At 36.0% G+C, this 12,285-nt stretch overlaps 2 protein-coding genes across 4 annotated transcripts in view; one reads left to right on the forward strand and one right to left on the reverse strand.

The window, feature by feature from the left end:
- GPATCH2 (G-patch domain containing 2) overlaps positions 1-7,386 on the reverse strand; it is a 195,972-nt gene extending 188,586 nt beyond the window's left edge. For all 3 annotated transcript variants that reach the window (XM_058275226.1, XM_023589730.2, XM_058275225.1), the window contains exon 1: positions 7,198-7,386. In XM_058275226.1, coding sequence (XP_058131209.1) covers positions 7,198-7,253 — 56 coding nt within the window. In that variant the 5' untranslated portion in view covers positions 7,254-7,386. The remainder of the gene's footprint in view (positions 1-7,197) is intronic.
- Positions 7,341-12,285, forward strand: part of SPATA17 (spermatogenesis associated 17) — a 267,125-nt gene continuing 262,180 nt past the window's right edge. Inside the window, exon 1 of the mRNA XM_004461695.4 lies at positions 7,341-7,724. Coding sequence (XP_004461752.2) covers positions 7,657-7,724 — 68 coding nt within the window. The 5' untranslated portion in view covers positions 7,341-7,656. The remainder of the gene's footprint in view (positions 7,725-12,285) is intronic.

The raw sequence follows: 12,285 nt of genomic DNA on the forward strand, positions 1-12,285 counted from the left end.
GGCTGTGTTCCAATAAAATTTTATATATAAAAGCAGTTGATGGCAGGCTACAGTTTATCGACCCCCTAGTCGATAGTCTTTGTAGTCGATTAATCTCAGGCATCTGCAGGTTCTTTAAAATAACTTATCAAGTATTTTTCATTTCAATAATAATCCAAAAACAAACACATCATGATTCAACTGGATTTACCATTTAAAATATGATACACATATATAGCTTCTAACAGTTGAGTGCTTACTATGTGTCAGGCCCATTTCTAAACGTTTTTTATATATCACCTCACTTAATTCTCATACAATGATCCTATAACATGAGTAGATAAAAAAGCACAGAGAGACAGAGAGATTAAACCAATTTGCCCACCTGTGACACATCTAGGAAGTGGTGGAGACAGGATTCAAACTCTGGCAACCTGGCTGCAGAGTCCACATGCTTACCCAATGACAGCCTAGAACAGCTACACAATTCCAGTATCCTGTTTGCATTTTTGTTTTTGATTGATTTAGCACCAACCAGTACTCTTTAATTGAGTTGAGACATATGTAATAGACATTTGCATAAAAGTCAAATCATGCATAGTCAGGTTTTACATTCTTTTGAATAGAAAAAAAGGGTGGGAAACCTGCATAACCACCAAGTGAATTGAGTTCAAAGAATTAATGTGTGTTTGTAATTTCCAGATCTATCTCTGTTGGCATTTTAAATGCATAAACAAAAAGCTTACACATATACACGTATTTCAGAAACCTGACAATCCAAATATATCTTTTAAATAAACTCTGGAGGGCTGAGATATCTTTTATCCTTTAAAAGGGCTCCATATTTTACTCAGTTTTCAGAACTCTGCATTTGATTAAGAGAAATATACATCACATAGGAATTAGCACTGAACCAAACAGGGCTACAACTCTGACCACAATCATTTGCAAAATGGATCATTTCTACATTTCCTATAAGCTAAAAACTGCCTTTTTGTTTTCCCTGTAATTCAATGACTGCTATGTCCTTTCCCTTTAACACTATTTCTCTGGAAGAAACGTAGTCTGAAAAAGCTATTATATGTGAATACAATATTTGATCATTGAAAAAATTCACTTGAAGTCAGGATAACCTGAAGTGAAATGAGAATCTTTTTGTCTAAAAGATGACTCTGTTAACACTTGGGTCTGGTATAACTTACTTTTTGACAAGAGAGTTCACTTATCAATGGGTAAATAGCTAGTTAACATGAAATTAACTCAATTCATGAGTTTATTTTCCAACTAAAACTGAAATTTATTTTGACAGTTACAAAATCTATAATTTATTTCTGAAGAGAAAACTTGATGGTCTTAAATTTTTTTAAAAAAGGGTAACATCCCATCCAATCAATTGAAATCTACTGTTAAATTGATTTTGTTTAAAAAAGTACTGCTGTAATTATTAATAATACAGTTCAACAAAATATAACCAATAAGATTACAAAGAACAAAAGCAAAATTTCAAATCATTAAAATTGTGCCAGCCTTATTAAATTTTAAATCCTATTTCTCTCAAGAGAAAATATAGATTTTAAAATTATTTTAACTAGAAGACTATTGTCTCTCTCAAAATTGAACCAATTAAAAAACTACTTATAAAAACTCTCTAAATACCAAGAAAAATACATGAATAATACTTACATATAATGTATTTTCAACTTCAAGTCACTTCTCCCCCAAGCCCCTGTTAATGGGCCAGTAATACTACAATCAGTTCATATCAAGCTGATTCACTAATATCTCTCAAATAAAAGTGGCATCAACTGACTTCACAGAAATAAAGTCATCAGAGACCATCACATGATGAACAATTCATTATTTTCATTATTTCATTTGCCTTGGTAGTTATATTAAAGCATCAGAAGAAAACCATTGTGGTGAAACATTTTATCCCAAAGACATTTTCTTAAATAAGATCTTTCCTATTAGAGAGGACATGTGGAAATATAGAATTTTCTGTATAAAAATCTGTCCTTACTGATTTTACTGTTTGAATTAAAGCAAAATTCAGTGAACTGCCACTGAGCTAATTGGAAATTTCTATATTCATATATATTAAATAATTTATCTACATTTAGAATTCACTTAGAAATGAAATCTTTCAGAAACAGCATTGGGTATAATGTCTAAGACAACAGTTCACTCATAGCTTTCATAAAACAGTGCAAATGAACAGAATGCCACAAAATAACATTATACTTTTACTCTCTATATAACGTTGGATTTTGCAAAAGCAAATGACTTGAGCAGATAAGCACTTTGTTTTTTCAAGTGGTATTAGAGTTATGCTGAGCAATATAAAATGTACGATCATTCCAACGGTGACATGCCATTTAAAAAAAACACCTGCTTTATTTTTTAAAGTAAGTTCCAGTATTTTTTTAGTAACATGTAGTATATTCACAATGTTGTGCACTACTTTTATATCGTTCCCAAACATTTTCATCACCCCACAATGCAACTCCATAACCATTAAGAAGTTACTCCCCAGTATCTCTACCCTCAGCCCTGGCAAAAACCAATCTCCTATCTGTTTCTATGGATTTACCTACTCTAGATATTTCCCATAAATAGAATCATACAACATGTGGCTTTTTGTGTCTGGCTTCTTTCACTCAGTATGTTTCTAAGGCCCATTCATGTTGTAGCATGCATCAGCACTTCATTCCTTTTTATGGCTGAATAACATTCCACTTTATGTCTCTACTACAATGGTATGCCTCTTTTTGTTAAAAATTTTTGGCCAAAAGTCAAGTTTGTTTGTCTTCTAGGGAATATTAAACATCCAGTAAAATGAGTGAATTGCTCTTCTTGGTTTCCTTAAGTCCAGGCCCTAATCGATTCAGAAGCAGCCTTCCAAAACACGTAGTTTGAGAGAGAGGATGATCAATTAAATGTGTAAAACATCGAATTGAGTTTAGGATTTCCTTTAAAATGTTTTTGGTTCAAGGAAGAAGGATCAGGCCACTGCCTTTATTCTAACTTAATACGCACTTCTCCCTAAAGGTCTGAGGCTGGACAGACAGCCCACAAGGTCTTAAATGGCAATTAACAATGTGCTACACACAGGTGGGCAAGCAGGGGTGAAGAGAGCCCAAGAAAGCCCAGAACACAGATCCCTTCCTTGTCCACATTTAACTGCTTTGTCAATGACTATTACTTCCTAAGGCCTTTCTTCGTAGTAACTCAGGTTCAAAGAAGAAAAAATACAGTGCATATAGAAAAACTGGTCAGGAAGAATTTTCTCGCTGGAATGCTGATAAAAATAACTACATACCATATATGTGTCTATTGAATAAACCCAAAAAGTTCATTAAACAAAAAAACAAACAGCAACAACAAAAAAAAACATAAACCTTACAGAGGGAACTACATGGTAAATAACTAAAGCTACCAAACATTTAGTTAAGGAAAAAGAAATCAAAGACTATTATTTATCATCCAGAACCTGATAAAATTACCTTCTTCACTTTTCTAAAACATAGATTCTCCTTTTAAAGTGAAGTGATTTGAGCAAGAGTGTTAGTCACCACTCCCTTCCCTACATTTAATGTATAATTTACTTTACTCTTTAAAATCTTTCAAAGAAACCAGAACCTGATTTCAAAAATAAATCACTAATAAGGCCAAAGACAATAAAGAAAAGTGTACCTAAATTCTAAGTGTGATTGTCAATCAAATGAATAAAATGTTAAAATAGAGATTAAGATTAAAAGTATAAAGACATAATTTTTGGAGTCTATTTTCAAAAATGTATGTGAGTAATGGCAGAATGGGGATGTAGACCTCTCAGTCATGATTTATTATTATAAAAACATAACATTAACAACTTAAAAGCCTTACTTGTACAGAAAATAAATTCAATCCTGACACACACACACAAATCAAGGGATCTTTGTTATTTAATTGTGTAAGGCCATTTTCCCTCCCTTAGGCTCATTGATAATAAAATAAAATGCCAGTTGTATTTTTTCAACAATTTTATAACACAGATTTTAAAAAGCTACCCAATTATTCATGATTGGCAGAAGGTGGAAACAACCTACATATCCATTAACTGATGAATGAATAAACCAATTGTGGTATATACACACTATGGAATATTATACAGCAGTAAGAAGAAATGAAGTTGTGAAGCATATGACAACATGGATGAACCTGGAGGACATTATGTTGAGTGAAACAGGCCAGACACAAAAGGACAAATACTGTATGACTGCCCTATTATGAACTATATTGTGTAAACTCATGGAGTTAATAGACTATAGGTCACCAGAAAATAGGATAGAAAATGGAAAGCTGAGGGTTAATCTGTGCAGAATTGCTAAAAAGTTTGTTTGTAAATCTTTGGAAATTAGTAGTTTGTAACTAGCAGTGCTATTGTTTGGGTAGGACAGTAGTTAGGAAAGTCTAAAGTCATGTATATTACTAGCTAAAAACTGTAACGTGGAACTGTATAAGATAGTAAAACATCATGTAAAACATAAAAATGGGTGATATTGCAAAAATATAAATCAAATTTATATTTTATAAAATATAAATACAAATGAATTAGAGAAGGAAAAAGAATTGCAAGGCATAGAGAGATCGAGAGGTGATGAGTTTTGTTTGCTTGTTTCTTTTTGGCTCATTATTATTTGAATAATAAAAGTGCTTGGGGAGTGATTGGGGTGATGAATGCACAAATATGTGATTACACCAAATACCATTAATTGTACTCTTGGGATGGATTTATGCTTTATTAATATGCATCAATAAAATTGAAAAAAAAAAGATATCCACATTTACCAATTTGGTGCCTAAAAATTGAAAACCCATTCTATAAATTAGAAAAAAGGTTGAAGTTAGGATGGGAATTGGTAAGTCAGGACCTCCAGGATGATAAGCAAATACTTTCTAGCTTATAAATTCTTTGGGAGATTGTATCATATTCAGAAACATAGGCAGTACATCATAATGGTACATCAGAGAATTTTCTTTAGGTATACTATACTGGAATTATACTGCAAATATGAAAATTGGGCAAGTTATTTAAACTATCTTTACCTCTGTTTCACCATGTGTAAACTGCAAATAATGGTAAACCTACAGTAAAAGATTTGCATGAAATAATGCTCTATGTTTGTAAAGGCTGGCACCAAATAACTACTTAGTATAGCATCCCCAGTGGTGCTCAAATTTATTGCCAAGATAAACATATATCCATGGTGCAGTAGATGTTTGCTCAATGAATGAAAAATAAAATTTTATTAAGAAATGTTGAATGACTAGATGGTTCTGCTGATAAAACAGAAAATAAAAATTTCTGTATATTCATTCTGCCAAAGCAGACATGACTTTAAGAATTTTATTCAAAAACATAACAGTGCCAGGCACTGTGTTATACTCTGGGGCCACAAGAAAGTATGAGTTTTATCCCCACAAGTGAAAAGAGAATAGCTCCTTAAAAGAGAAATGAAGAAGTATTTCAACTATAAAGAGGTACCTAACCATGATTTGGGTACAACAGAGGTTCTTAAACATTTTTATTCCATGGACTCCTTTGCCAGTCAGGTGATATGAATACTACCATAATTTATTTATTGCATAATTCATAAGTGAAGAAAATGCTGGGTTTTAGTTAGAGGTCAAGAAAATAAAAGTAATAAGTTGATTTTTTTTCAATTCAAGCTCCTGGACCAATCCCCTAAAAGCTTGGATAAGGACCCCTTGGGTTTTTTAAGGTGGGAAAGGAAGAAGTTGAGTCATATTTTTTTTTAACTAATCACCCAATTTACAAGTCAAGAGCAGACCAATTTACAGAGCACATTTTTTTCTTCCTCTTTTAACAAGATATTGAATGGTGAAACATTAAGAAAGGTACTCTTGAAAGGATCTCTCTTGGGTCTTGGAAATTTCCCATATCTGGTTTTCTGTGGTGGTTACACAAGTATATACAATTGCCAAAACTAATCAAACAGTTACAAACAAGCATCTTATTTTATGTTAATTACATCACCATTTAAAAAAAATAATCTCATTTAAAAAAAGTGCTCCCAGATTTACTCACTGGGAAATGTGAGAATTTCAAAATAGCATAACCAAACCTATATTCATCATAAAATGAACTACAGAATGATCTGATCAATTTCAAAATTTGGGGGACAAGATATTCCTTTAGCTTTTCAGTGACAGGTGATGCAAAATTGTTCTTGGAGATGACAGACTACTAGTATTGCCCATGTTCTCAGTTTCTGCAGAATCTAGGCATGGACATGCACTTTTCAGCCACATTTCAATTGTTATTCAAAACTTTGAGGATTAATTGGGGAATCTGCTTGTTTGCTTCACTGGTTTCTTTTGTATGCTTGGAGGAAAAGGGCTTGAGAGTAAAATGACATTCAATATTGCAGAGTTTTAAACAAGAAGTCCAATAAACCAATTTCTAGCTCTATGAGTACAATGTACAGGGCAACTATGCACATGTCACTTAGATATTCTGTATCTGTAATAATCTGCTATGAGAGGGATGTTATAAGGTTAAAGTGTATTAACTTAGGAAAAGTGAAAGCAATATATTATTCTAAAGTGTCACTGGTGATGTATTACAAACATTCCCAATATCAAACCTAATTCTGGCCTTCATGTTTTAGAGTTCTTAGGGAACACCATTTCATTTGAACTAGAATAGGTCGGTAAAAACAGGTAGATTACCTCCTCCTCCTCCTCCAAAAAAAAAAAAAAAGACTTCCAGAACTCTGGATTTCTAGGATTTGGTCTTCCACGACATTAGTATAAACTAGAAGGGAAGGGGGGCGGGCATTAGTATAAATAAACTGGCAAATTTTAAAAGGGGAGTGGGGGAATACGGTCTGGATTATGACAATTTTTTCCTATCTTTAGTCTTCTCAAAAATTATGGGGGAAATGAACTGCTCCTGGAGTACAGGCTTTACTCCTAAAATATCGTAGAGTCTTAGCCAAGCCATCAACAAGCGTTTACTATAGTCCTTCGCAAACCTTTAGCACACACCTCAGCGCCTCCCTCAAACTGCGTCCAGCCCAGGCACGAATGACAGCAAGGCCTGGATGCCTCCAGATAACCCATCACTACTCCCTCCCCTTTCCATTCCGGGTCCAGCGGCCTCCGGCCATCACACCCTTTCCAGCTCTCCCCTCCCAGGGCCACCAGCCTCACCAGCTGTTCCCGGCGGCTGGAGCTCCGATCGGTTGGCGCCCGGCGGCCCCGAACATTAACGACACCCAGGAGCCTGGCTTCTAGGCTCAGGCCCGAGAACTGACTCCCACTACCCGGGCACTGGCCAAGTCCGAAGAGCTGTTCAGCATTTTGAGATGAGCTTCCGGAAGCAGAAAGGAGGCGGAAACCGGATGCCAGGCACAACCATTAGCTCTCCTCCCCGCCCGCTCTCCCTTCTACTGCACCCCCGTTTTTCTCACAGAAGAGAGAGCGGTCCATCACTCAAACTGGAAGCTGCGCAAAAAGTTGTTAATTCGCGCTGTAGTATGCCGGAAACTGAAACAAGGTGGAAAAAGAGGAGTGACCTAAATTCAAACCCCCAGGACCAACGTTATGGTTTAGTCCCGTTGCCTTGGAGACCGATAGTAACACCAGACAGAAACGCCGGGCGGAGCGGCTATGGCCACGTTAGCCCGGCTGCAAGGTCGGGCGTCGATTATAGAAAATCAGTACTACTTTAGGAACAGGTAAGTCACCACCTGAGGGCTCGGACAGAGGGCTGGCGTGACCCTGGTCAGTTGTCCTTCAGCGAGAGTTTCCGCTTAACAAATTCCCTCAGTTAGTTAACTACCATCCAGTTCTCGCCGTCACTTGCCGGATGCAAACATGACCGTAACGTAAAGGTAGTGTTACCACTCGGGGGGACTGTAGATAGAGTGGGACCAGAGATACTCAGTTTGAGATGATTTAAGTCAAAGGTTAGCATGGATAAAATTGTAAAGTGTTTTTCTTTGACACCATCTCCCCGCAGTTTGATGAAACCAATGTCCTCTCTGTTGACGCTTTTATGGAATGACTGGGGTCACTCATGCTCCCTAGCTCAGAGTTCAGTGTGTCCCCCATCTCCTTAGGGATTTGCACCTCCATTATTTCACCTCATTCAACTCAGCTGTTTTATGACTCATTTGCTCTGCTATGTCTTCCAAAGGTGTAAGTACCAAAACCATTCTGATAAAATAATTAGTATCAATATATTAATTAATCGGAGAGGGTTAAAGAAGACACTAGCAGCCTTCTCTACTACACCCAAACTTTTCGTCCAGGAAGAGGTTCATTTTAACAGTGGCCTTCTGGAAGCAACGCCGTAGGAGTTTTTTCCAACTTAAGAGAAACGTCAAAAAGTAAATTAGACCATGACAGAATACAGTGACATGGCAGACCAATGGAAAAGATGTCAATAAGACAGTATTTTGCTGAGCCTTTCAAATTCTAATTTCTCATCTATATGTTCTTATATCGTCTTATACTTCTCTTTTATAGCACTTATTACAAATTTTATATTCTAATGTGATTTTTGATTATTACTATCTCACCTCTTAAAGTAGAAACAGGGGCAGTGTCTTTTTGCTCAACATTTTTCCAATCTCCAGTGATATCTCAGTCCCTGACACATAGTAGCTGCCACATAATTATTTTTGAATCATTGTATAAATGAACCTTTCAATCAGTCATTGGTCCTGGTTTAAGTAAACATACTAAAAATAGCTAAATATAGAAATTATCAATTTAGCATTCATTTAGAGTATGTAACATTCCTTATTTATGTATGACATACATATATAAATGAAAAAAGGCCCATCCCTCATGATGTCCACAGCCTCAAAAGGAAGATAGACATTTTTTTTTAAATGGCAATAGAGTGTTGTGCCAAACAGGAAGGGAAACAATGAACATTTCTTGAGCACTGATCACAACTCAGACATTGTACTAGGACCTTTTTCATATAACACCCCTTTGTTTTTCACAATATTACAAGTTAATGTTTTAATTTATATTTTTAGGACTCAAGAGCAGTATTCTAGAAAAGCCTAGTAAAGTACCACACAACAGCAAAAGATACAATTTCTCCCTACAGATTTCATTGTCAACCATTGTCCCTATCGCATAACTTTTTTAAGTGGGCAAATTTCACCAAATTTGAAGATTGCTTGGAGAAATTACTATGGCCATACAAAAACTGTGATGAAAATAAGCTAGCATTTGCTCCATTTCATTTTTTATTATTTAAAAAAATATTTTCAGTGTGAAGGAAAAATCTATAAAAATCACAAGGTATCAAAATTCCAAAGTTTGTCTAATTAAAAAAAAGCAGGGATTAATAGTTCTGAGAGCAAAAATCATATGAAATATTAATATATGGAAAAAATAAACTTGAGTAAAAGTCCTTATTGTCATTTCCCATCTGTTATTGGCTGTGTCAGTTCCTCTAAAACTTTAATGTGCTTTAGAATCACATGGGGACCATGTTAAAATGCAGATTCTGATTCAGTGGATCTCTGGTAGGGCAAGAGAAACTGCATTTCTCATGAGTTTATGTGAGGGCCTCCCTTTGCATAAAAAGGGAGATTTGTATAAAAAGCATATTATATAGCCCTGAAATTTAATCCTTGAGCACCCTTATGGATTATATATTTATTCCCTCTTTTTACTGGGGAAAAGAGAATAAAATTCACATAGGTTGGGTAATTTGTCTAAGACAGGGTTTCTTAACCTTTTTTGTTCCGTGGACCCCTTTACTCTTCAACTAAAAACCATGGACCCCTTCTCAGAAGGCAGCGGCAGATAGTTTTATGACACTCAGCAAGTCTTTTTAAATTAAATTTTAGGATTACTCAAAATTACGTTTTACAGCTTTCCCATAATTTCAATACCTGATAACCTAATACAGTTCAACATCTGTTCAAACGGTCATTTTCGGCAAACATTTAGAAATTCGAGTTTCCCCACAGCATCATAAAACCATCTCTGCCATCCTTGCCAACCTTTTTGCAGACAGTTATCTACTGCACTCAGAACATGCTACATCAAAATAAAAAGCGTGCTAAGTTCACACTGTACAGTGCATTATTTAATAAATAGATCACACCCACACCAACATATCCTCACAAGAATAATGTTTTTTTGAATCTCATTTCAAACTGATGGACCCCCTGAAACCTTTCCACGGACCCCTGGGGTCTCTGGACCCCTGGTTAAGAACCCCTGGTCTGAGAACATACGTAAGTTTCAATGCCCCAGTAATCTAAAACCTTTGCTCTTCACTACCAAACTAGACAAAATTTTCTTTCTGCTAAACTGGTCTTGTGGATTAAGTGGCAGCAAGCCACAAGATACAGTGTACTGTACTAAATCTGTTAATTCATAGGGATCAGAGCTGAGGAAGCAAATTTAATTCTCCTCAGTTTGTTTTTTGTTGTTGTACTTTTTTTATTTGTTTCTCTCCCTGCCCCCGCCCCCGCCCCCCATTGTCTGCTGTCTGTGTCCATTCGCTGTGTGATCTTCTGTGTCAGCTTGTATTCTTTTCAGCGGCACAGGGAATCTGTGTTTCTTTTTGTTGCATCATCTTGCTGTGTCATCTCTCCCTGTGTGTGGCTCTTTCTTTCCCGCTGGGCGGCTGTCCTTACAGGGCGCACTCCTTGCGCGTGGGGCTCCCCTATGTGGGGGACACCCCTGCGTGGCAGGGCACTGCTTGCGCGCATCAGCACTGCGCATGGGCCAGCTCCACACGGGTCAGGAGGCCCTGGGTTTGAACAGAGGACTTCCCATGTGGTAGACGGTCACCCTAACCACTGGGCCAAATCCGCTTCCCCTCAGTTTGTTTTAATTTCTTCTTTCTATGTTGGTAACAAATCAGTGGAAAAAATGCTTCTACCTAACAGTTGGCACCAGAATTACTCCAAAGTTAAAGATGACTTTGTTGGGAAATATATTCCTAATTGCTCAGGTTAGAAGCTGAGTCCTCCAGGGCCTGGAAGTTCACTGAGGAAGAGAGAATCTCCTTTGCACAAAGAGAAAGGATTTGGAATGCCAAGAAGATGAAAAGGAAATTTGAGAAGGGATGGTATTAGAAGAGAGCTAGGAAGCATTGCCTGAACAACTCAAATCCTCTGGAAAGTTGCTCTCACAGGAAATGTTTGGTTTGAATTCATGTTTTGGAGTATCCTATGAAAGAGGCTGAATAGTGTGTCAAGGATAGTCCACAGTTGTTATCTGGCAGAGTATTGGCTTTTTCTTTTTCTTTTTTTTTTTACTTTCACTATTAATCCCTATCTTTACTTCTAGCTCTCTGATCTGAATTATTGAGATTTTTCTTTGTGACTCATCGGTCATTTGGGCTATTCTATTTGTGAAAAGAAGAGTTTGGTATATGTTCAATAATCACATGGTTCATTTTCCCTACCTCCCATTTACATTTTGTCTCCTTGATGGGTCAGTTACTAATAGGGATGAGTTAAAACGTCCTTCTTCCACTGAGTTTCTATTGATGTTATGTTCTTTAGCTTATACATGTACATTGTGCATCTTTTCATTACTGGCTATAGATTGGTCTGTTTTACTTTGCTAAATTTTCACCTTTAAAGTTTACTTGTTGTAATATTAGCCTTGCTACTTGTTTATCTTGTATGAGTTAATCTTATCATTTTGTATTTTTTTCTTTATAAACAGCAAATTTGGGTGTTTTTTTTTTTTTTAAATCAAAGCTAAGGAAGTTTTGTGATGGGTTAAATTGTTATCTTTACATTCACTTTTTTGATTGATACATAGGTATTTCATGTCACCTTGTTTTAAGCTACTTTTAAATTCTTGTTCCTCCTCTGTCATGACCTTTTATGTATAAGCTATATTTTATTTTAGATTTTAATGTCGTTTGCAAGGGAAGTTGTTTCTAACATTTATTTTGAGAATTTAACGTTTTCTACTGATATTTTCAAGGCTGTAATTATGAATTAAAAACTAATTGAATTAATTAAACACTTACTGATCACCTACTCTATGCGAAGTACTGTTCTAGTTATTCAGGATACAACAGTGGACAAAGATAGTAATGGGGAAACAGGACATAAAGAAATAAGCTTATACATAATGTTTCAGCCTGAGGTAATTATAACAAAACAAAGCAAGGAAGGGGGACAGAGAGTAAAGAAGATGCTATTTCACAGTGATTGTTCAGGGAAGGCTTCTCTGATCAGGTATTACTTGAGCAGTCCTGAAAAAAAGTAGGTGGATGTACCTGATAGATAGCCAGGG

Source organism: Dasypus novemcinctus, chromosome 13 (genome assembly GCF_030445035.2).
Source record: "Dasypus novemcinctus isolate mDasNov1 chromosome 13, mDasNov1.1.hap2, whole genome shotgun sequence".
In the NCBI taxonomy this organism is placed as follows: Eukaryota; Metazoa; Chordata; class Mammalia; order Cingulata; family Dasypodidae; genus Dasypus; species Dasypus novemcinctus.